We start from the raw sequence: 24,452 nt of genomic DNA, 5'->3' as shown, positions 1-24,452 counted from the left end.
AGCCTCGCCCTGGGAAAACCACCTTCGTGATCATGGTGTCTCCCCTGCCAGGTAAGTATACATGAAAATATCTTCAGTGAAATGTCAGTCACAAAAGACCACATATAATTACATTTATGTGAAATGTCCACAGCAGGCAAATGTATGGAGACATAAACAAAACAAAACCCTTACAAACTAAATGAATGGTCTTAGTAAATTTTATCTTAATAAAGCTGTTAGAGATGCCATATCTGGATAAAAGAACATAACTATTACCACAATGAAGTGCAATGAAGGTCTCTTACAGCTAATGGTCTGTTCTGAAATCAGCACCAAGAACGCACACAGTGAACAGGCCTCGAGGCTCAACCTTAATCTAGTGAGTATTTTCCTTCAAACTACAGAATTTCAAGTTCAACCCTACACTGAGTTCCCTAATTCTCCACTACATTACTGAACATGGATTTAACTTTTACCAAAACTCGTATGCTAAAATAAAACAACCCCACCCATATTCCCAGAAATATTAGGTCTTATGTTCTTATTCAAAGAATGTGCCTTTTTAAAATGCTCCAAAATCCTATTACTTATCTCTGTAATTTTAAGATGTTAGATTCATTAATAAGGCAATTATACTTCAAATTTTCAAAAAGTTGTTAATAACAGAAAAACACACCAATTTAACCATTTTTACATGCACAATTCTGTGACATTGATTACATTTTTCAGAGGTGTAACCATTCTTCACCTCCTTTTCTGAGTTGTTCCTCCTTCATTAACATGAACTCCCAGCTGGTCCTCTGTTTCCTATCAAATCTGTTCAGTTGCTGTTGTTCCAGACCTTATTTTATTGCTTAGATGTTAGACTCATACTAAGTACTAAGTTTAGCTTTCATCTTTCCTGAAACAGCAGCATCTAAACATCTAAAGTCTAATAAATGTCTTTAATAATTTTATATATATATATAAAAAAAATGTTGTGCTTTTACTATAATATCTCTCTTAATATAACCAAGAGAGCCAGAAAAAAATTTTGCTTCTAAAACAGTTGACAATAGTAGCTTAGATTTTGTTGGTCTTTTTCCAAGCACAGCATGACATTGTGCTGGGGAACAAGTGGGAGGGTGAGGGTGGGGGATCTTACATAAACACAATGACAAGATCTTTAGGGAACATTTTCTAATCCTACTTAAAACAACTCAAAGGCCACCAGAAAAAAAGGATTACTAGATTTAAAACATTTAAATTTTAAGTCCTTGAAAATAAGCATTATATTCTTAATAGCTTTAACTTTTATTGCAAGAGTAAAATATTGATTGTAGAACATTTTAAAACATGGATTAAAAGTCACTTAAAATTCTACCAGAGAAAATAAGTATTAACACTTTGATATATATCCTTTAAGTAATTCTTCCTATCTATACACACCATTTAATGAAATGGAAAACACATCGTTAATATATAATTTTGTAACTTGCTTTTATACTTAATATTTTTATTCTCTTCAGTATCACTTTTGCTATGTATAGTCTTCTATAACAGTATAATACATAGTTACTACTTCTTTATTATATATTATTACTCTAAATAATGCTGTAATAAACTTTGTGGCTAAGTTAAGTATACCTAAGATAGATAAGTGATATTCTTTTCCCTGTTATCATTCATAGAAGCCAGCACACTAGTTAGGTGCACAGAAATTCCACACTTAATCTGAGATAAGGGACAAGAAAGAAAGGTACAGCACTCCCTCTTATTTGCATATCAAAAAGTGCAGGTCTAACCTCCTAAGGTCTTTTAAAGCTAACAAGTTCACCCGAATTGGGAGAAATTAAATTTGTTGTGCCTGAAAAGAAGATAAAGTTTCTTAAAAGAGCCTCTAGAAGCATACCTTTTGTTGGAACTGAAGAAATGCCAAACCTGTAGAAAGAAAAACACACTAAATTTTAGGAAGGTTTTCACACTCCTGGCTGTCTGTCTCCGTGTCAAGTGTACACATGGCACTCTGCTTGTGATCTCAAGTTTTGCAATCATTAGCTAATTTTAACAACCCCATGAAAGAGGTTCAGTTTTCTCCTCTTCACACAAGTCTACAGAATAAGCTAAAAGGAAACCCTGATCAGATTTAGGGGTAGAAGTCAGCTGCTTGATAACAAAATTCAATCTATAAATACTACATTCAAATCAGATGTGCTCATAGGGCTAAGAATGTGTTTATTTTTTACCAGTAAAGCCTCTATGCTACTTAAAATCAACCAATATCAAACCATCTCAGATACAAAAAGCTGGGGGCACTTACCTAGCTGCTCGGGCAGCTTTCTTACTTTCCAAGCTCACAGGTACATTGAATCGTTCAGCTCGTTTCTGCATTCTCTAAGTGACAATAATTCAATAGGGAAGATTAAAAACCTCAATTTCTGGTTTGCTTATTTTAAGAGAAAAGCTGGTTAGAGTTGGTTTGATCATGAGTAATTTCTTAAGGTTTTAACTGAGAATACTGACAATTCTAAGGGTATCAGACTGTATCTATCCTAAGACTTAACTCAACCACCCTCCCCACAAAGCAAGCATAGAAAGATGACATTACCTTCGCACCCTGAAAAATGAGGAAATAAAATAAAACCTACATCGTACCCAAATCAGAAGTTGTTTTGGTTGACCTTGGAAAAGAGAGCCAAGAAACAACTTGGTTCCAACATAGCCGTTCTGAAAAAAAGCATTATTGTCCTTTGTTGTTCTCAACATGTTCACTGATTCTCTAAGACTACAAAGAGGACAAATGCAGGGCCTCGACGAGAATGCAATTTCGGAGATCTTGAGACAGAATCCAAAAAAAATTCAATCTCAACTGCTAGTGAGTAACAACTGAAGGGTGACATCTTCTCTTATTACTTTTCATTTCTTGTATCCTAGTTCTAGGCTTGTACACATTTTAGCGTGAGGTACCATTAAAACCCTAAGATTGTATTTTAAAAAGAGATTATATTAGCCCAAATATTTTCTTAATGTAGTTTGTGGAGAAATATATCAACACCAAAACCTGACATTAGCTTTCTGCCTATATGGAAAATTTAAAAATTAAATGATGTAAATAGAACAAAATGTAAGAAACACTAAGGTAAGTGTAGAGACTATTCATCTAACAAGAAGCAGAAATATAATAGGAAGCAAATACCTACCTCAGTCTGTGGTACTTCAGAGGTGATTTTTACCACTTTCTTCTCTGCTGCCCTGGAGAAGATACATATTTTTCTAAATTTAAAAAAAAACAACGATTTTCTACACCTAAACCTTAGGGTTAAATAACAATTCACCTAACTCATGTCCTATGCCCCATCTCTCTCCATTAAAAAAAAAAAATCACAGCACAAAGCCCATTAGAGCTTTAGTTCCCTAAACTATCATCTATAAGAAGAGCTCAAATAAGTGCCAAGCTATTTATCTAAGAAAGTATGAAGTTTGATTAAATACATTAGGCTGAAGGGGAATAATGTAATTTCATTTAAAAACTTTGAATTTACTTATAAACTAATGTTTACTCCTCCAAGCATTTAAATTGAATAGCAGCTTTCAATTTTCATCACAACCGTTAATGAGTGCTCTACAGGTCTCAGTTTTTTTCTAACAAATCCCTTATTTCCCCATGGGGCCTGTAGCTCCAGCTGCAACAGTCAAAGTGGGACACATAAAAATGCCAAAGAGGGTGGGAAGAAAAAAGGCCAAGGGGAATTTGACTTAGGAAAACATGGTAAGTTACTGGTCAAAAGGTCTAAGAGAAAACAAAAGGGGGGACCATAGGGGCGGGAGACAAAGTTCGGAAGTACCCAGGATAAATGGAAGGGCATTAACCCTCCACCAAACAACTCCCATAAAACCATGGGTCATAACCAGTCTCATTAAGGTCCCTCATTTAGAGACATGGGCAGCTTTTGTTCCAATATCCCGGACACTTTTCCCATTTGATGCTCTGCAAGGTAGTAATGGTTTAATGACATTTTCAGAGGAAGCAATTCTGGAACAGGAACTTACTCTCTCCCTCCATCCTTTTGTTGCAAGTCCTTGGACTGAAAGACAAGTAATGAGTGCCCCCTGCTGACCAACTAAGTTCTATACTATTTTAACTACTGTGGCTGTGGTGGGGGTGGGGGTGAAGGTAAAATTATCAAGCTAGGAACAGAAGAGTACTTTTGGGAGACTCTCAGGCCAAAGATGATGAAAAGTGACCTCTTTTTAAAGATTCAGAGGAGCTGAAATTAAACCTGGATAATGTGACTTAGTATAATAAACGTCCAAGGTATTCCTATTTCTTGGCCATGCAGCTTCTTCCATCCCTCCCCACCCTGTTCAGGCATAAAAGGATCAAATAAGTTTAATGTCTTACTTGGACGTCCAATGCCATTAAGAGAGCAGTGCTCTGAAACTCCAGGCTAATGCCTAGCTCCACATTCCCATCCTGAAGCACAATCGGTGCACTACACCTCAAGGCAGAAAGGGAACTGCATAGAAGCAGCTCCCTTTTGCTCCATTCCAATTACTTTTAGTCTCAATTAAACTCAAGCGATAAAAACACAGGACTTCTGGGACAGAAGGGGAAATTTCTACTCTTCACAGAGAAATGTTCCTCTACTAGCCACAGTCATATATAAACTCACCAAACTACAGGGGCCCAGAACCTTTCAGATAATATACTTCAATCTCACCATAACTATCCACCCCAAAAGCAAAAATTTTTATGAGCCCCCAATAAAAATCTTTTTATTGGGGGGCTCATACAACTCTTATCACAATCCATACATCAATTGTGTAAAGCGCATTTGTACATTCACTGCCCTCATCATTCTCAAAGCATTTACTCTCCACTTAAGCCTCCGGCATCAGATCCTCATTTTTCCCTTCCCTTCCCTCCCCGCTCCCCCCTCCCTCATGAGCCCTTCATAATTTATAAATTATTATTTTGTCATATCTTGCCCTGTCCGACGTCTCCCATCACCCACTTTTCTGTTGTCCATCCCCCAGGGAGGAGGTCACCTATAGTTCCTTGTAATCGGTTCCCTCTTTCCTACCCACTCTCCCTCTACCCTCCCAGTATCGCCACTCACGCCACTGGTCCTGAAGGGATCATCCGCCCTGAACTCCCTGTGTTTCCAATTCCTATCTGTACCAGTGTACATCCTCTGGTCTAGCCAGACTTGCAAGGTAGAATTCGGATCATGATAGTGGGGGCGGGGAGGAAGCATTTAGGAACTAGAGGAAAGTTGTATTTTTCATCGTTGCTACATCGCACCCTGACTGGCTCATCTCCTCCCCAAGACTCCTCTCCCAAAAGCAAAATTATCCCAACATTTTGATATTCCAACTTTGAATATCCTTGTTTTGAAATTTATTGATAAAATTAAAGCCTTGAAGAAAGAAAAAGAATTATATCCATTTTGTGTGTCCTGTGGCTAACTGAACTAACAATTTCAAACCTCAGTACCTCCAACACACACAGCCAATCTGAAAGTTATTCTCCAAGTCTCCGTTATCAATGCACTCTTCCTATTAATATACATACCTCCTACAGGGAGAAGTTATTAGTCGGCTCTAAAAACCAATCACACTATCCATAATTTATTAAAATATAAAATGTACAACCTCTGTGCGATCGAGCAAATCTACTGCTAGAATTTATCCTGTGGGTGTACTTTCAAACCAAAGCCAATGACGCTGAGTTGATTTTGACTCACAGCAACCCTGTATGAGGTTTCCCAGACACTGTAAAGCTTTACAGTTACTGACAGTTCACCTTTCCCCTCAGAACACCTGACAGGTTCGCATTGCTGACCTTGTAGGTAGCAGCCCGGTTTTTAATCCAAAGGGCCACCAGGGACCCTTGGACATACTTCTAAAATTATAAAAATTGCTAGACAGAGACAGTAATGCATGATTTTATTATAAATGATAAGACTAGATAAATTCTTGTTTACTCTTGTTAACAAGAGACCAACCATCTCACTAAGAATTATTATTACTTCATAACGTTTATGGGAGGCCTGATCGTGTAATGGTTTTACATGTTGCGCTGCAATCTGCATGGTCCGCAGCTCAAAACCAACAGCAACTTCTCAGGAGGAAGATGGAGTTTTCTACTCCCATAAGTAGTTATAGTCTCAGAAACTCACAGGGCAGCTCTATCCTGTCCTATCAGGTTGCTATGAGTTGGCATTGACTCCGTGGCAGTTAACTTTGGTTTTTAAGGTCGATGAGATTATGGGGGGGAAAAGATGTAAAGTGCACATACATGTATATATACACTTAGCATACATAAAACACTGCAGGATATAAAAAAATCTTCTGGGAGGCCAGGAGAAAGTGGGAACAAGAGGTACTGACTTGTCAATTTTTACACTCCTCCTTGTGGTTAGCAGCCCAACTCAGCCTATGATGTCACCAGGGTACTACAGTCTAAAACAGCGATATTTGTGGAAAGAGCCTTAAATACCAGATGTTTACGATTAACTTTGTCAGAATAGTTTATATAAAATGTGAGGCACACTTTCCATTTTATTACTTGATTCCCTTCCTCGATTACACGTCAAAAAAATAAAATAGTGGTGGCTTAAAAAACTGTCCTCTGGCACTGAATCTGCAGCGCCGGGAGAGGGACATATCTGATCAAGCACACAGGAGCAGATGTAGGGGGAAGAGGAGAATGGAGCATTCTGGCCCACCAGGCCTTGAGGACGATGTTCCCAATTAGAGCAGCCAGTCCAGACAGGACCACATGGCCGGCCCCACTATGAGACATGATGTCCCTCACTGACCCATAGCCCAGAGACACGGTGTGGGAATTGCGCCCGATCTGATACTGTCACACCGAGGCAAAACACTAAGGGGGTGCAACAGAACAGCAAGGGAACGGAGCGTCGAGGTCCCCAAGGAATGCTGAAGGTGGACTTTGGGGCCAGGGTGTAGCGCCCCAACAGACTGGACTGGAATACACTCCTAAAGGCCAACAAACAGTCCTTGAATTAACTATAAGCTTTTCTTTCTTGTTGTGTTTTGTTGTATATTGTTGCTTGGTTTTGCTCTGTGTTGTTTTTGTGCATGTTATTATCTCCACAGGTCTGTCTAAATAAGATAGGCTGCATGAACACTCTGGAGGAGAAAACAACAAGACCGACAGTTCCAGGGGGACATGGGAGAGGGGAAGGTGGGGGGAAGGTAGTGGTGTTAACAAACCCAGAAACAAGGGAACAACAAATGATCCAAATCGGTGGTGAGGAGTGTGTAGAAGGCCTGGTAGGGCATGATCAAGGGTAATGTAACCAAGGCCTGGTAGGGCATGATCAAGGGTAATGTAACCAAGAGGAATTACTGAAACCCAAATGAAGGCTGGGCATGATAGTGGGAAAAGAGGAAAGGCAAAGGAAATAGAGGAAAGAGCTAGGAGGCAAAGGGCATTTATAGAGGTCTAAATAAAGGCATGTACATATGAAAACATATTTATATATGAGGATTGATAAATAGATCTATGTGCATATATCTATAGGCTAATATTAAGGTAGCAAGGATATTGGGCCTCCACTCAAGTACTCCCTCAATGCAAGAATACTTTCTTCTATTAAATTGGCATTCTTCCCGACACAACCGCTGAAGACAAAGCAGGTGAACAAGCAAATGCGGTGAAGAAAGCTGATGGTGCCAGGCTATCAAAAGATATAGCATCTGGGGTCTTAAAGGCTTGAAGGTAAACAAGCAGCTATCTAGCTCAGAAGCAACAAAGCCCACATGGAAGAAGCACACCAGCCTGTGCGATCACAAGGTATGGAAGGGATCAGGTATCAGGCATCATCAGAACAAAAGATCTTATCATAGTGAATGAGGTGGGGAGGGCTGAGTGGAGACCCAAAGCCCATTTGTAGGTCACTGGACATCCCCTTACAGAATGGTCTCGGGGAGGAGACGAGCCAGTCAGGGTGCGATGTAGCAACGATGAAACATACAACTTTCCTCTAGTTCCTAAATGTTTCCTCCTCCCCAACTATCATGATCCCAATTCTACCTTACAAATATGGCTAGACGAGAGGATGTACACTGGTAGATAGGAACTGGAAACACAAGGAATCCAGGGCGGATGATCTCTTCAGGACCAGTGGTGTGAGTGGCGATACTGGGAAGGTGGAGGGAGGATGGGTTGGAAAGGGGGAACCGATGACAAGGATCTACATGTGACCTCCTCCCTGGGGGACGGACAACAGAAAAGTGGGTGAAGAGAGACGTCGGACAGGGCAAGATAAGGCAAAATAATAATTTATAAATTATCAAGGGTTCATGAGGAAGGGGGGAGCGCGGAGGGAGGGGAAAAATGAGGAGCTGATGCCAGGGGCTGAGGTGGAGAGCAAATGTTTTGAGAATGATGATGGCAATGAATGTACAAATGTGCTTTACATAATTGATATATGTATGGATTGTGATATAGAGTTGTATGAGCCCCTAATAAAACGATTAAAAAACAAAATAAAACACTGTCCTCCCTTACAAACCTCCTTACAAGTTCTCTGGAGAGCATTTAACTATGGTGGTGCTCCTACCAAAGAGTAATAAGGGTTAGGAAAATGAAACTCATGTCCGAATGTGAAATATCATTAGGTCCTAAGTACTTCCTACATAACTCAGAGACAAATCACTTTGCTTCACTGGGATCATATATTTGAAGTGGATGCCTGAAAATGTATGCATTCATCAGAAAGGAAAAGGTCAAGAGAGTATATGAGGGGAATAGAGTGAAATATTAAATCCAAGGAAACTAGAACTATCGGGCCTGTACCAAGACAAATAAAAATGGGATAGTTACACGTCAACAGTTTTCTCAGGGGGTTCTTCCTCTTTGACAGGCAGCTCTATGGGTTTAGGCTCTTCTTCCTAAAGTCAAAAGAAGCAAGATAGTTATCATAAATCAAGAATAAAAAGTCCATCAACCGACCATTCTAACTCCAACAATCAAACCAGTGTCCCAGAACTCCCACTCCTTTCATTGTGCTCCTCTAATGAGTTGGCAAGGAGCTCTGGTGGTGCTGTCTGGGAAATGTCAGCAGTTCAAACCCACCAATCACTCACAGAGAGAAAGGAGATAAGGCTGTCTGTTCCCATCAAGATTTATGGCTTCAACATATGTACAAATGTGTTTGACACAATGGATAGATGTATGGATTATTATAAGAGATGTATGGATTGTGATAAGAGCTGCTTGAGCTCCACAAAAAAACGATAAAAAAATAAAAAAGATTTACAGCCTCATGGAATCATGGTGTTGACAGAATCAGGTAACAGGCACCAGAAGACCCAAAACAAACAAACAAAAACATATTGTTGAGAACAAGGGGGGTTGGAGCAGAGACCCCAAATCCATCTGTAGACAATAGGACATCTCCTCACAGAAGGGTCACAGGAAGAGACGAGTCAACCAGGGCGCACTATAGCACCCATGAAACACAACACTCCTCTGGTTCTTTGAGGCTTTCGCACACATTCCCACTATCATGACCCCAGTCCTGCCTTTCAGTTCTGGGTAGACCAGAGCATGTACACTGACTGGTACAAGATAAGAGCTCACGACACATGGAATCCAGGTCAGATAAACCCCTCAGGAACAGAAATGGGAGTCACGATACCAGGGGAGTAGGGGATAGGGGGGTGGGGGGTAAGGGGGAGCTGATAGTATGATTGATACATAATCCTACCTCCACCCTCGGGGAGGGTGAACAACTGAAACGTTGGGGAAGGGAGACAGTGGTCGGTGTAAGATATGAAAACAATAAATTATAATTTATCAAAGGGTCAATAAGGGTGGGAGGGAGGGGGAAAAAGAGGAGCTGATACCAAGGGCTCAAAAAGAAAGTAAATATTTAGAAAATGATGGCAATATATGTACAAATATGCTTGATACAACTGATGTATGGAATGTCTTAAGAGCTATAAGAATCCCCCCAAAAAATAATTAAAAAAAAAAAGTTTTACAGCCTCAGAAACTATTATGTAGGGTCACTATGCGTCAGAACTGACTTAATGGCAGTGGGTTTGGTTGAAACAAGTCTGCAACTAACTCCTCTATAATGACTGAGAAGCAACATGGCCAAGGCAGTGTACACTGCCAGGCCAAAAACTGACCCAACTCTCTCCAACTCACCTCCGTTTCATCTCCCAGTACATCTTCTTCATTTGCCTCCTCTTCAGCTAAAGAATATTAAACATTCAGGTCACTGTACTTATGCTAAAATGATAATAATTTGCCTTCTTAAGAGAAAATACAATAATGAAAGCTGTACTTGTGCTAACATAAAATTTGTTCCACCGAAAAGGTAATAACTCTATTTCTACCTTGCATTAATACAAAATTAAATCCCATTAAGTTAAAAACAAAAACACCTGAACATGATGAAGTGAAACTACAAAGTTAATAAAAGATTTTTGGAAGAATTATCATTGAGATTTAATGGTGGCAAAGAATTTCTAAAAACCTAAAGGTTTTTTAAATTAAGGATTTCTATATAATGAAGGACATCATGGACACAGTTAACAGACACATCAGAAAAGATATACTTATGTCTTAAACCAACAAGGGATTAAGTACTAAAATATAAATACTTGTAAATGAAAAGGGGAGTTATGGTCTCAATAGAAAAATGAACAAAAAAGAACCACTTCAAATAGCCATTGACACAGACCTATTTAAAATTGTTTAATGTTAGAGAAATTAAAGTGAAAATAGATTAGCAAAAATTAGGACACCTGAAAGGCTAGTGCCAAATTTAGGTTTATAAAGGAGATACAAGAACCCTCAGGCACTGCTGATGAATGTGTAGATGTATGGCAGTAATTCTGGAAACAATTTGGCAATGCTTAGTAATATGCGGTACACATTTATGACGTCAATGGTTCAAATCCACCTGCCATTCCACAAGAGAAAAATGTAGCTCTACCAAAGATTTAGTTGCAGAAATCCCATATAAGGTCACTATGAGTTGCAATCAACTTTGTGGCAGTGCGGTTTTTTGTTATGCAGTAACTGAATCAATAGACTAGATGATTACACAGCCACGTGCCAGAAGCATACATTAAAAAAAATGCGTAAGTATTTTGTGGAAAAAAAAAAGAAAGAAAATGGAATTAAAGAAAATGAACTCTTTGAAGTCCCCTCATACATACTAAGCACATTAGAATAGTTGCTTAAACCAGAGAGGGAGTATGAAGAGTGGAATAAAAGGGAATAAAAATTAGAGAGGAGATTTGTACACCCTAGAATGAGTATACCTTAAGCATATTTTGCATGTTTTAAAGAGTGAGGATGTGTGAGCTAGAAGGTACCAGAAATAACCTTGCTTTATGGAGTCCAAGGGTCAAGAAAGCAATTTTCTCATTTCATAATCAGGACCAGACATTTGGCTATGTAAGCAGTGGCTGCCCAAAAGAACTTAGTAAACTTCTGGCATAGCAAAAATTAGAACTCAAGCCTTCTAATTCTCAGGCTAATGAAACTTGTATCACCACATTACCTATGTATATACAGATATAGATATACATATACATTTCTTTGTATTATAGTCACTGAGGTAGTATCTTCGCAGATAATTAACTGCTTGTCAGCAACAACCTTGATGAAAATAAGAAAATGTCCACGCGACAAGAGCCCGGAAATTGATCTCTTCATTCACACAACGTCTTGCTTTTACAGAGCACTCACCATGCTCTTCCAGATATGCCTGGAGCCTGTTGATGAGATCTTGTTTTATTCCCTTGGTCTCCAAGCCACGTGCAAGACATTCCTGCTTTAGTTCAGCAAGCTGAAAAACAAGAAGAATTTTTTTCTTAGTTAACAGGATAACCCTGGTGAATAAAAAGTAGTCTCTTAAGAAAAAAAAAAAAAAAGGAAAATTCAGTCCTAAACTATTGCCCATTAATCCCACCAGGCTCAAGCCCAACAATATTCAATATGCAAAAGAGCTTTTATTTTTTCAAAAGAACTTTTCTAACAAATAAAACTAAAATCCTAACCTGTTTGTTTGTGCATGCTATCACATTTTTTTGCTTTTAAAAAAATTCTGAAAATAAACATTTTTTTAATTACCATGTCAGCTAGAATATGGAAAGAACCAATCTTCAAGAAGCAAATCCAATGATCTAAAAGCAAATTCTTCTGGCCACCTATCATAAACCCTTTCTTGCAATCTACCATATACAGGCATACAAATTCAACTACTATAGAATCAGAAAGATGTCTTACCTAGCTTAACACCAACAATGAATTGATTAAAGGATCCCTCAATATGGAAAGAAGATCTAATGGCATGACTGAGTTATTCTGAATGTTTCAAAATCAGAACTTGACTAAACTATAAATACTCTTATCAACTTTGCAATACAATTTGGAGGAAAGAAAATTGTTAATTACTGTGGGAGGGGGGAAAGAATTCTTGAAAACAATGAATCAAAATGAAGATTCAATATAGAAGGAAAACATATAAAGTCTTGTACTTTAATTATACAAAAAAAGGAAAAAAGACAGCATTCTGGCTCAAGAGTAATTCAGATGATAAAGACCGCAGGTTATCAGAGCTGTCTGAGTTATCTAGTAATGCTATCGAAATACAAGTGAATGATTTTAACAAGTGGAAATTTATTTTCTCATAGTTTGGAAGGGGGTAGATGTCAGGAATTGGGGCACGAGCTTTGGGGAAAGTTTTTGTGTGTGTGTGCTTTCTCTAGGCTCTGGAGAAAGTTTCTAGTTCCTTCTGAGTTTCTGCTCCTAGGCAATTCTGCTTGGTAACACTCTTCCCCCAGTTTTGCTTATTTATATAATTTCTTTATATCTCAAAAATAGACTGATTTACATTATAACATAACTAGAGTATGACCACAGAATAGGATTTACAACAAATATTTTAGGGGGACACAATTCAATCTAAAACAAGCACAAAAAGTTAACAGCATGATTTGCAACGAAAGTAATTCTAGGAATGGTTAACTGACAGAATCTTACTGGGCGCTCATCTAAGAACAAGAAGAAAATGGCTCCAGAAAGCCACATGCAGATCAGGGCCCAAACAGCTGTTTGGCCTGAAAGACTGATGTTAACAACTTGGAAGAGGAGGGTGAGAATGGTTCCTCAACTTAAAGATGATAATTAATGCCAAGAAATTATAGTGTATAAATTGTGGAATCAATGTGTGTTCTGTGGTGCATATTCTCCACAGCAAAGAAGATCCTGCTGGTTTTGAAGTACAGATCTAGACAAACCAGAAGAAGTTAGAATACAGATTCAACTAGAAGGACTTTATTATTATTATTTAATCATTTTATTAGGGGCTCATACAACTCTTATCACAATTCATACATACGTCAATTGTGTAAAGCACATTTGTACATTCGTTGCCCTCATCATTCTCAAAACATTTCCTCTCCTCTTAAGCCCCCGGCATTAGGTCCTCATTTTTCCCCTCCCTCCCCGCTCACCCCTCCCTCATGAGCCTTTGATAATTTATAAATTGTTATTTTGTCATATCTTGCCCTGTCCAACGTCTCCCTTCACCCACTTTTCTGTTGTCCGTCCCCCAGGGAGGGGGTCACACGTAGTTCCTTGTAATCGGTTCCCTCTTTCCTACCCACTCTCCCTCTACCCTCCCAGTATCGGCATTCACACCACTGGTCATCCGCCCTGGATTCCCTGGATTTCCAGTTCCTATCGGTACCAGTGTACATCCTCTGGTCTAGCCAGACTTGCAAGGTAGAATTTGTGTCATGATAGCGGGAGCGGGGAGGAAACATTTAGGAACTAGAGGAAAGTTGTATGTTTCATCGTTGCTACATTGCACCCTGACTGGCTCGTCTCCTCCCTGAGACCCCTCTGCAAATGGCCTACTAATTGGCTTTGGGTCTCCACTCTGCACTCCCCCCATCATTCACTATTGTAAGATTTTTCCCCCATCATTCACTATTGTAAGATTTTTTGTTTTGATGATGCCTAATACCTGATCCCTTCGACACCTCGTGATTGCATAAGCTGGTGTGCTTCTTCTATGTGGGCTTTGTTGCTTCTGAGCTTGATGGCCGCTTGTTTACCTTCAAGCTTTTAAGATCCCAGACGCTGTATCTTTTGATAGCCGGGCACCATCAGCTTTCTTCACATTTGCTTATTCACCCGCTTTGTCTTCAGCGGTTGTGTCAGGAAGGTGAGCATCACAGAATGCCAATTTAACAGAAGAAAGTATTCTTGCATTGAGGGTGTACTTGAGTGGAGGCCCAATGTCCTAGAAAGGCTACTACTAAAACAGAATATTCAGCAGCTCTGGCTTTTCAACCAGGGGAGTATCCTCAATAATGAAAAGAAAAAAAAAAAGAAGTGTCTAATGTCACAATGACTGGGGAGGTGGGACAAGTGGTGTGTGGGGCAGTTTTCCTATGCAGAGGTGTGTCCCACTCCACATGCCAATAACAGGCTCTCTACGGAATGTTCGTAACAGGCTCTCTACGGAATGTTCCTAACAGGCTCTCTACGGAATGTTCCGCTACTATTCATAAAGTTTCCAATGGTGACGCCCTCAGAAGTTGACAGCCTGTTCCTTGCTAAGCTGGAATGACAAAGTGGCTGCAACAATGGGCTCAAACGTAACTGGGAGAATGTCGCAGAACTAACTGGGCAGTGTTTGGTCTCATTGTCCATTGGGTCACTAAAAGCCAGCACCGAATGGCATGAAAAAACAACACTGAGAAACATGGGAAACCTGGTAACATAATGATTGACACCTTGGGCTGCTACCTAAAAGGTCAGCAGCTGAACCCACCAGTGGCTCCACAGGATGTTCCTCGCTCTCACGACTCAGTAACATAGAGCTGGTTGGCGAACAGCACCAGCCTTTGGACCATACCTTGTTGTTCGTTCGACTCATAGCGACCCTATATACAACAGAATAAAAGACTGCCATCTTCACCAAGGTTCTTATGGCTGAGCCTACTGTTTTGCAGCCACTTGTCAATCTTGTCAGAGGTCTTTCTCATTTTCGCTGACCCTCAACTTTACCAGTTGAAAATACCAGCTTGGGTTAGGTACACCTTAGCCTTTTAAGTAACATCCTTGCTTGTCAACATTTTAACTGGTTCTTGTGCAGATTTACCCAACGCAGCGCACATTTTGATCTCTTGACTACTCCTCCCATGAGCACTGATTGTGGATCCAAGCAAATTGAAATCCTCAACTTTAATCTTTGCTCCATTTATCATGATGTTACCCACTGGCTCGGCTGTGAGGGTTTGGTCTTCTTCCACTCAGATCTCTTCTCATTCAACACCTCTTAACACTATCATACCCCCTCCCCGGGCAAAGTGGAGCATTAGATAATAATGATTTTTTTTACATAAAACTGTATTATTCTACTTACTGTGTTATAAAATCTCCTATTTTAGGACATGATTTTAAAGGAGAAATAGATGAGTTAACCTTCTTATGATCTGTGAGACAAATATCACCCACCAACATTTTCAGTCTCTTGGGAAGCTGCTGTCCCAGTTGTAGTACAGTAATACAAGGACCTGTATAACTGTGACGGGAGGGGGGGAGGGAAGGGGGGACACGACGACAGACAGACAGACAGACACACACACACACACACACACACACGGAACAGGATGGGGACTGTCCTCATTCTACCAAGCCTCCCATTAAAGTCCCTTTGGGACATATGCAGCTCATAAAATTCTATCAAAATTCACTATTGCTTCAAAAAGTTTCCCCTCATGATTTCAACATGCCTTCTAGTACTGAAAACAAAAAATCCAAACCACAGAGTGATTTGGTCATGGAAAGGTTAAAATACAAAATAGCTCCAAATGACAATTTTATTTTGTGCACATTTTAGCACACTTACATTAGCAGAATGGACCTTTTTAAACCTTAAGAACTTAAAACATTAAATTATCGATTTTTACATGAATTTAAAAATCATCTATTTAACCAAGAAAGTATGTTGAATGAACTGTATGCTATGTGCCTCCTATCCCAACAAAGATGTCTATAAAAAAGCTGATTTATAGAATACCGTATGTACAACACTAGCATTAATGCAAATATATATTTATCCATACATGTACACAGATAAACATTTATCTATCTACTTATGTAAACACACACACATAGAAAACCTATATAACATATACATAAAATGTCTGAATAAGAAATAGCTAATACTAGTTGAAATTGGGAAGAGAAATTTAGCTGGGAACAAGAGTAAGGAGAAAACACTTTACCGAATACTCTTTTGTACCTTTAAACTTGCGTATGAATTACCTATCCAAAAATTATTTTTTTAAATCTTATTTCTCAGGATCAATAACATTCTCCACTCTACCTTTGAACCCAGAAAAAGGACAGCGCAAATGACCATATGATATATTCTGACATTAACTTATTGCACTGTGAACGTTTCTATCCTATTAATAAGGAACTTTTAATTAAAAATTTTATTAGAAATATTTTGCAACTGCTGTCTTTCCATATAGTTTGTAAATTCTCTCAAAGCATAGGTATTTTATATCATCCATAACATCTTATATGGTAGAAACTCAAGTATGTATTTTTCTTTTCTTTGGGTGATGATGGCACAACTTAAAAATATATTTATTATTAAAAAAGAAAAATACATATTGAGATTTAATATATATCAAATTCCACAGTTCAATCATGTCAAGTAGAATTGTACAATCACTACCAGTTTCCAGACATTCTTTATGTACAGACTCCTTTACAGCATCTCCCTTTTGCCATACTACTACCACTGTATTCCCCTCTCCCCTGCATTCTTCCAGTAGTAGTATATGCCAGATAAAGTGATAAGTACTTTGAACGTGTTTTCTCATTGTATCCTTACAACAAACTTGTGTCATTGGTATTATGACACCCTCCCCCTTTTATAAATAATGAAAATTAGTCTTAAAAAGATTCAGTTAGTTTACAATGTTATAACTGGTACATAGAAGAGGTGATATGCCAGCTCAAATGTTTCAAGCTTATAATTTTAACTACTATGATGCTTACAAATATTTTCAAGTCTTTGCTTAAATATAACCTTCTCATTGATGACTTACCTGATCACCCTATTTTAAAATGACAATCCTTCCTACTGTACTTCCCATTTTACTCATCAGAATTTACCACTCCTTTACTTTGCCTTCCCCAGTAAAATACTATTTCTATAAGGGTAAGGATTTCTGTCCGTTCTATTCATTGCTAAATTCCTATCCCTTTGATAGCTGGCACAGGGGAGGTACCCAATAAATATTTAAAAAATAACTCCCAGGGAATCAATTCTGACTCAGTGTGCCCAACAGGACAAAGTAGAACTGCCCCTGTGGGTTTTGGGTTTTTAAAAAAATCATTTTATTGGGGGCTCGTACAACTCTTATCACAATGCATGCATCCATTCATTGTGTCAAGCATATTTGTACATTTGCTGCCGTCATCATTCTCCTAACATTCTCTTTAGCATCAGCTCCTCATTTCCCCCCCTCCTTCTCTCTCGAGCCCTTGATAATTTATAAATTATTATTATTGTTTTCATGTCTTACACTGTTGGATGCCTCCCTTCACCAACTTTTCTGTTTTCTGAGACCTTTAGATCTTAGGGGGGAGTAGAAAGTCTTTTTCTTCCGTGGTACAGGTGGTGGTTTTGAACTGCTGGCCTTGCAACTAGCAAACACATATCCACTGTGCTGAAAGGGTTTCCACAGCACCAGCACGTGGAAAATCTATAGATTTAACTATAGATGTTATTTACCTCGTATATATTAGCTGACTACATTTGGAACTTAAAACTCAAAACTCACTGCCATTCAATCGATGCCAACTCATAGTGACCCTATAAGACAGGGTAGAACTGCCCCTGTGAGTTTCGGGGGCTGTGACCCTTTACAGGGGTAGAAAGCTTCTTTTTGCCCCCATGGAGGAATGAGGGCTTTCCAATTGTTGACCTTCAGGTTAGCAGCACAACTCCTCATACTACACCCCCTGCTTGGGAACAGGAAGAAAGTCATGTTCTACAATGGCTTGTAAGTCAACTTTGTTGTTCTTTTTACTTCTACTTTGACATAATTTCAGAAATAAACACTGCAAAATTGTTGTAAACAAATAAATAACTCACAAAGTTTTACCACTAACTTTCAATTCTTGAAGACCTGCATTCCCAGCTGGCCTCTAGACATCTCAAAGTGGTCGTCCCAAAGCAACTTAAGCCCAATATGAAATTATCTTTTCTCCTGCATATAACTAGCGGGCTTTTCTTTCTCGTCCTACCTAAAATTATCGCTACCCCAATCTTTCAACATCTAATATATAAATTCATACAATTCTACATTCCAAATTATCTTTCCTTTACCTCTCTACAGTTAGTGCCAACCAACCAACCGGCTTGCTTATACTTGTAACATCCTGACAAAACTACTGAAACATAGCAAACGCTTGATCCCCGGTCTCACTTCATGTAATGGTGATCTTCTGCATATAGCACTGCCACCTGGATTAACACCATGGATCAACAGCACTCTCTTATGAGAATGGCTGTGATCACTGCTTTCAGCAAATTACGCTAGTGGTTGAAATTAACGAACATAGCCATTCTGAGAAAATTGAAGGTCACTGTCATTGGAAGGTGATAAACTAAGTTGGAGAGACCGACAGGCATCATCAAAAGATGTTAAGTAGATCCCATCACGCTATACTGCCAGTAGCGTACAGACAGATCTGATCATCCTTTCTGCCAACACAACTGAAGCCAAACTCCTTACACAACCAGATTCTTTTCACGATCATGTTATTTATTTCAGTATCACTCTACTCTACCTTTATATACACCTTCCGAAATACCATCATGTATGTTCTTCATGCTTCTGACAATTCAAATGTTTCACTGTTTTAATACTGACACTACACCTTTCTCGTCTTCTCTTTGATAATCCATTTTATGTTTGACTAAAATCTGTTCCAGTTCAAAGATATCTCATCCACATGCACAGTTCCATCCCTAAGTGTGCTCAAATGACTAGCACTTTCTCTACAGTGTCCATCCAGATAGAAAATAGCTTTCCTTCAAATCTTATTCCTAATTGTGAGGTCCCAAATTTCCTTCATAAAATTTGGAAAGTTAAAAAAGAGACACAGAGAGAGATAACCCTAAGTAAATCTGAAAAGTCAAGTCCACACACTTGACCAAGGTCACCAGTGGAACCAAAGATGAACTGTCCAGGAAGTAAGAATTATGGGCCTCCTCTGGGTTACAACGTAGTTCTTTTGAGGCCCCTCAAATTGCATGCAAAATATGTGAACATGCCTTTATCTAGGTAGAGGGTCCATACCTTTCATCAGTTTCAAGGATATATATGACCTCCAAAAGTTTAAGAAGTGCTCTCGAGAAAAAGCAAAGATAAGCCAACATGATTAAAAGAGTGAGTCCTTTTTAGGCTGATTTGGAATGCCTCATGTTCTCTACTACCTGAAATCAAGCTTAAGGATAGTGTATACAAATGACTCACCCAATCAAGTTCAAATTTAGCATCCATTTGAAACATACATTATTTGATGACAGGAAGAACTCTAAATCAACACAAAATCCATAAAAGCAAGTCATAGGGGCAGCTGATAATTTACTCTAGGAGTTTAAAATATATATCTATGTATATATCTATCTATCTATCTATATATATACTAGATTTTCTATTCTTATTTCCTTTTATTTCATCCTTTCAAAAATCCCTTTTTGCATGTGTGTTATTTTATAATATGTATGCTATGGTAAGCTGTGTAATTTATATGTTAATAAGTATATACATACAAGGAAGGTAGTGGCTCAAAGTTTTACTCATGAAAGTTGTCAAGAGACAACTGATATAATCTACACATTGCATTATCACCAACTTGATAACACACACACTCACACCTTAGCAGTACAAATTGAGAATCCAAGGGTGATAAATGATCAGCTTTCACCAAAAGGTTTGCTGGTGTCCAGTGGTGACTAAAGAAAGAACTTATCCTTTCTCATTAAATTTACTGGTATGATGTTCTTAAAACTAGTGGTCATCAAGTGCTAACGGATCAATTCTGACTCAACCAGCCTGCTTTGTTCATGATAACCAAGATGATGCGATCAATGTGTCTGATGGGAAAGCTACCCGAGAACTCACAAAAGGACAACTTCTCAAGTTGTTCTCAGAGTTACCCTTAAAGAAACCACTCTTTCCTTCCAGGAAAATGATCAACTACATGTGAGAACGCTACCAAGACCTGTAACTTCAAATGGCTAGTTATTCTTGCCAAGGGATGCGAGGTCCACCGGCCACGGGAATGGGACAGAGTAATCCTTAACCTTGAAAAGGTTCTCCCACAGTACTGACGGTTCTCTCTCTAAAGGGGAATGTAGGGCGGTGCAGCCCGGGGGCCCAGGAACCACTAAGACACCTGGAGAATCGTCGAAATCTGAGGTATCTGTGCCTTTACTAACTGTTGCTTAACGCCTCCTGGACCCCGGTAAGTCTCCCAGGTTTTCGGGGGCGTAACCCAACCTGTAAAAAGGAGTGGAAGCATTTTCGGGATCACGTTTCGACCCTAGCCAGACAGAGATACATCTAAGAGCCATTGCCCGCGGATCTCAACCTTGGTCAACAGACGGGACTATCAACCTAGAGCGAAAAGGAGGTCCCGTGTCCGGCGTGGGCGGTAAGAGGGGACCACTGACGTAATGCAGCTCTCTGTAGAACAGGTAGAAGGCACTTACTCGACCGATAGGGAAGAGTAACCGAAGGTACAGCTACGAAAGCCAGGGAATCGAACTAACAAGCACAAATAACAGTAAAGTCGTCAGGAAAACCAGGAAAGTAGGGAAGGCGCAGACAGGGAAAAGGCAGGCACAAAAGAAAAGCCGGCTAACTACGGCGGGAGCCGGAACACAAAACGCAAAAGCCCGCAGTCTGAACACGCAGGCGAAGAAGACCCAAGCCATGCTTCAGATTCCAGACCCCAGAATAAGCCCCTTTCAACCCTATTCCCCTTCACCGAACCTTCAGCTTGTGAAGCTCCACCGTCTCGGCCGCCATCTTGCTTGCTACCCGCTACCCCGCCAGGCCCCGCCCCCCGGCGCTCCCGCCCAGGCGCAAAGAGCGAGCGCCGACCAATAGCCGCCACTCTTACTCTCACCCCACACCATCAGCGCTCCTCATTAGCCAGAAGGCGGCCCGCACGCACGCTCCCGCCAGCAAGCCCCACCCCTCTCGAAAGGTGAGACGGAGTAAAGGGCGGGCTCTGACTCTTCGGAACGACGGAAATGGCGGCCATTTGTGCTTCCCCCTGGCAGGCCACCAACCAATAGGTGGTGGCAGCGCTGTTTCTGTTCCACCAATAGGGAGAGGCCAGTGGGCGGGGGTAGCTGCTTCCTGGAGACTACAGGTGTGGAAGCCTGCGCTAAGCCCTAGCAGGGACTGTCAGGTAGGGGGGACTGGGAGACTGGGAAAGGGTGGCTAAAGAACGAAAAAAGGGGATAGGTGGGAGGTATTACAGACTGGGAGACTGAGTGTTGGAGAGAGCCCCGAGGGAACGCCCTCGAGCGAGAGGGAAGGTGGAAGTATCATGGGGGCGGGTTCATTCAGTTTTGGTTGGAGACCTTAGGTAGCGAGACAATCAAGAGCCACTCCCTACCCTCAGATTTAAAGCTGACGGGAATCGAAAGGGCCACGCTGAGGTGGCCCTAGCCACCGCGGACTCAAGGGAGGGCGGCTTCTCTTTAGGCGTTCCGAAAGCTCAGGGCACGTTCTTGCAGGGCCCACGCTTGGGCGAAGTATCAATAGGGGACTGGCTGTTTGCATGCCAAGAGGAGGACGGGCTGACCCAGAAAAGGACGAAGTAGCTTTACCCAGTCCGAGCGGGTTACACCTTGAGCTGCTGTCAAAACCGCTGCGCAGGGGGAGGCTGCCGATCCCACAGGGGCAGTTCTGCGCAGCCCCTTACGGTGTTCGGTCAGAATTCACCCCATGGCCGTGTTTGGTTTTGATTTACCCCTTCTGCCCTCCTGGTGGTTCCTTTTTAGTGCAAATGACCCGTTCCCCAGGGTTTAGGGAGTATGTAACTTCTACAGGATTCTTTAATGTTACTCATTTAAGTGAGGTATTCCTAACCATTTCTGATGGTCCTGGGAGCGGGTCCAACAGACCTAGACTCATCCCATGCTACCGTAAAGAGTAGCAATGTACCTCTAAATGCAGAATATTCTTCTTATGGTTTACATTTTTCCTTTGTGTATAATGAGTACGTTTTCTCATTCCTGGCAGAGTTCAGGGATTTGGCTATTCAGGACATAGAGGGGTGGGGCGGTGGGGGTACAAGCTCCACTCAAGGTAAAAGGGAATTTAATCCTCTACTGTGATAGGATGAATGTGGGGGTGGCACACAGCGAAGTGAACCCCAACACTCGAGTGATGAACAGCCGTGGCATCTGGCTGGCCTACGTCATCTTGGTAGGACTGCTGCACGTGGTTCTCCTCAGCATTCCCTTCTTCAGCGTGCCTGTTGTCTGGACCCTGACCAACGTCCTCCACAACCTGGTGAGCACTGAGCCAGACCCTGAGACTCACTCCTGGCTTCCGTCAAGAAAAATTAAATTAGGACTTCTTTGGGGGGGTCTTCCTTTTGGGATGGTCTGATTCCTCCCTTGTACACTCCTTGGGCTGAATTCCTATCTCACATGTCTGCCCTTTCATAATGCCCTTCCCTCCTCCCAGGCTATGTATGTCTTCCTACATACAGTGAAAGGGACGCCCTTTGAGACCCCCGACCAAGGGAAAGCCCGGCTACTGACACACTGGGAGCAGATGGACTATGGCCTCCAGTTTACTTCTTCTCGCAAGTTCCTCAGCATCTCTCCTATTGTACTGTAAGTTTAGGGGGGAATGGGAGATGCTGGGTAGGAACGCATTCCAAGAGCCAGGTATAAAGGCCCACAGGGACGTTTTAAAAAAAGAGAGGGCTAGTCATCTAAGCCCCTCTGACGATACTGTAGTATTCTAGTTCAAAACCTAGGGAAAATATTAATAAAGTCACAAAAGATAATCAACCATTTCTTGCTCCCTCCCTTTGTAGTAGGGGAATGGAAAAGATGCAAACAAGGTAAAATGTTTTCACACTTCTAAAGAGGAGAATGTAAATCTATGAAAACTGACTGTGGGGAGTGGAAGCCCCTACAGGCTGGAATCGCCTCATTCATCAATTGCCATGAGTCCCTAATAATTTTAAGAAACACGGAGGCTGACAATCTCCATTTTAAAGTCCTCATCTTACGGTCTTCCATCCCCAGATTAAATACTGCCCATCTATGCTGGAGTGTTTCAGATGTCCTAGGACTACATGTAGTGGTCATTTAAGACAACAGAAGTCACTGGCAAGTTTTGAATATGGATAAGGGAAAGCACACCTCACTCGTCCTCTCTCTTCTCCCTAGCTACCTCCTGGCCAGCTTCTATACCAAGTATGATGCTGCTCACTTTCTCATCAACACAGCCTCGCTGCTCAGCGTACTACTGCCAAAATTGCCCCAGTTCCACGGGGTTCGTCTTTTCGGGATCAACAAGTACTGAGGGATGGTGCAGGGAAAAGCACTATAGGTGTGAGGAAGACATTGGGACAAAGGCTCCTTCTTTATGCTATCTTCTATCTCCTGAATGCCTAACAAAAACTATAAACCTTTCCGCACACTTCCAGGAAGATATTGGCAACTGGGGCTCCTTGAACCACCCAGTCATGCCAGGGGCCGATTTCTTTGAATCAGGAAAAGCAGGTGAGGTAAAGGCCACGTCTCTTCTCCACAGTGGGAAACCATGTTTTGGGGCAGCTTGTTTGGTGATTACCTTTACCCATACTTTCCACTCCCACCACCTCCCAGCTATATTTGATTGTCTGTCTTCCTTATAATAAAGATACTTTTTTCAGACATGGCTACAATTGGGTGAGCACAGAAAGTAGGAAGATGTCCTAAGACTATGGAAGAAACAAAAATATTTCACTCACTATATAAAACTTGGACGAGCACTGTACTGCTAACCACAGGGGGGTGGCGGGTGTGCAAGCCTGTCAGCCACTCCGTGAAGCAAGTGGAAGCTATGCCCTCTGGTAAAGAGCTACAGCCACAGGCATACGATTAGTGGGCTGCCAAAGCAGATACCCAACACTTTATCCTGGATTATGGGCCACAGCACACAAGATTCTGGTTATTGTTTTTCTGAAAAGGGGGCAGTAGGCCAAGGACGTTTGGGAACCTCTGCTCCATAGGGTTGCTATGAGTGCGAATCTGCTTGGTGGTGAGTTTGACTCTTGGGTTTACCAAACTGATTTTTTAACCTAGCTCCTTTAGTCCAGTAGGGGGTGCCCTTCACTCTCAGCTACTACAGTATGAAAAGGCTTCTCA

At 40.9% G+C, this 24,452-nt stretch overlaps 2 protein-coding genes across 2 annotated transcripts in view; one reads left to right on the top strand and one right to left on the bottom strand.

Annotated features, from left to right (window-relative positions):
- LOC101638560 (SAP domain containing ribonucleoprotein) overlaps window positions 1-21,096 on the bottom strand; it is a 52,669-nt gene extending 31,573 nt beyond the window's left edge. Inside the window, exons 1-7 of the mRNA XM_045289085.1 lie at window positions 21,061-21,096; window positions 11,705-11,804; window positions 10,151-10,197; window positions 8,819-8,886; window positions 3,162-3,213; window positions 2,282-2,355; window positions 1,791-1,902 (exon numbers count right to left, since the gene is read on the bottom strand). Of these exons, the coding sequence (XP_045145020.1) occupies window positions 1,791-1,902; window positions 2,282-2,355; window positions 3,162-3,213; window positions 8,819-8,886; window positions 10,151-10,197; window positions 11,705-11,804; window positions 21,061-21,096 (489 nt within the window). The remainder of the gene's footprint in view (window positions 1-1,790; window positions 1,903-2,281; window positions 2,356-3,161; window positions 3,214-8,818; window positions 8,887-10,150; window positions 10,198-11,704; window positions 11,805-21,060) is intronic.
- Window positions 21,097-21,382: 286 nt separating this feature from the next.
- On the top strand, window positions 21,383-23,976 carry ORMDL2 (ORMDL sphingolipid biosynthesis regulator 2). Its single transcript, XM_004700575.3, has 4 exons — window positions 21,383-21,484; window positions 22,422-22,596; window positions 22,774-22,925; window positions 23,490-23,976. The coding sequence occupies exons 2-4, from the start codon at window positions 22,423-22,425 to the stop codon at window positions 23,623-23,625; spliced, it is 462 nt and encodes a 153-aa protein (XP_004700632.1). The 5' UTR covers window positions 21,383-21,484; window position 22,422; the 3' UTR covers window positions 23,626-23,976.
- Window positions 23,977-24,452: the final 476 nt, after the last annotated feature.

This window comes from Echinops telfairi, unplaced genomic scaffold (genome assembly GCF_000313985.2).
Source record: "Echinops telfairi isolate 266 unplaced genomic scaffold, ASM31398v2 ScPeMD7_2;HRSCAF=8, whole genome shotgun sequence".
Lineage (NCBI taxonomy): Eukaryota > Metazoa > Chordata > Mammalia > Afrosoricida > Tenrecidae > Echinops > Echinops telfairi.
The sequence above is the reverse complement of the archived record's forward strand: the minus strand, read 5'-3'. Positions and strand labels throughout refer to the sequence as shown.

What these genes read in the sequence shown, in the direction of transcription:
- ORMDL2 (XM_004700575.3), top strand. Translation starts at nt 22,423, where the DNA reads ATGAATGTGGGGGTGGCACACAGCGAAGTGAACCCCAACACTCGAGTG. An exon ending in CCAACGTCCTCCACAACCTG is followed by an intron (nt 22,597 to 22,773) that starts GTGAGCACTGAG and finishes CCCTCCTCCCAG; the next exon opens with GCTATGTATGTCTTCCTACA. An exon ending in AGCATCTCTCCTATTGTACT is followed by an intron (nt 22,926 to 23,489) that starts GTAAGTTTAGGG and finishes TCTTCTCCCTAG; the next exon opens with CTACCTCCTGGCCAGCTTCT.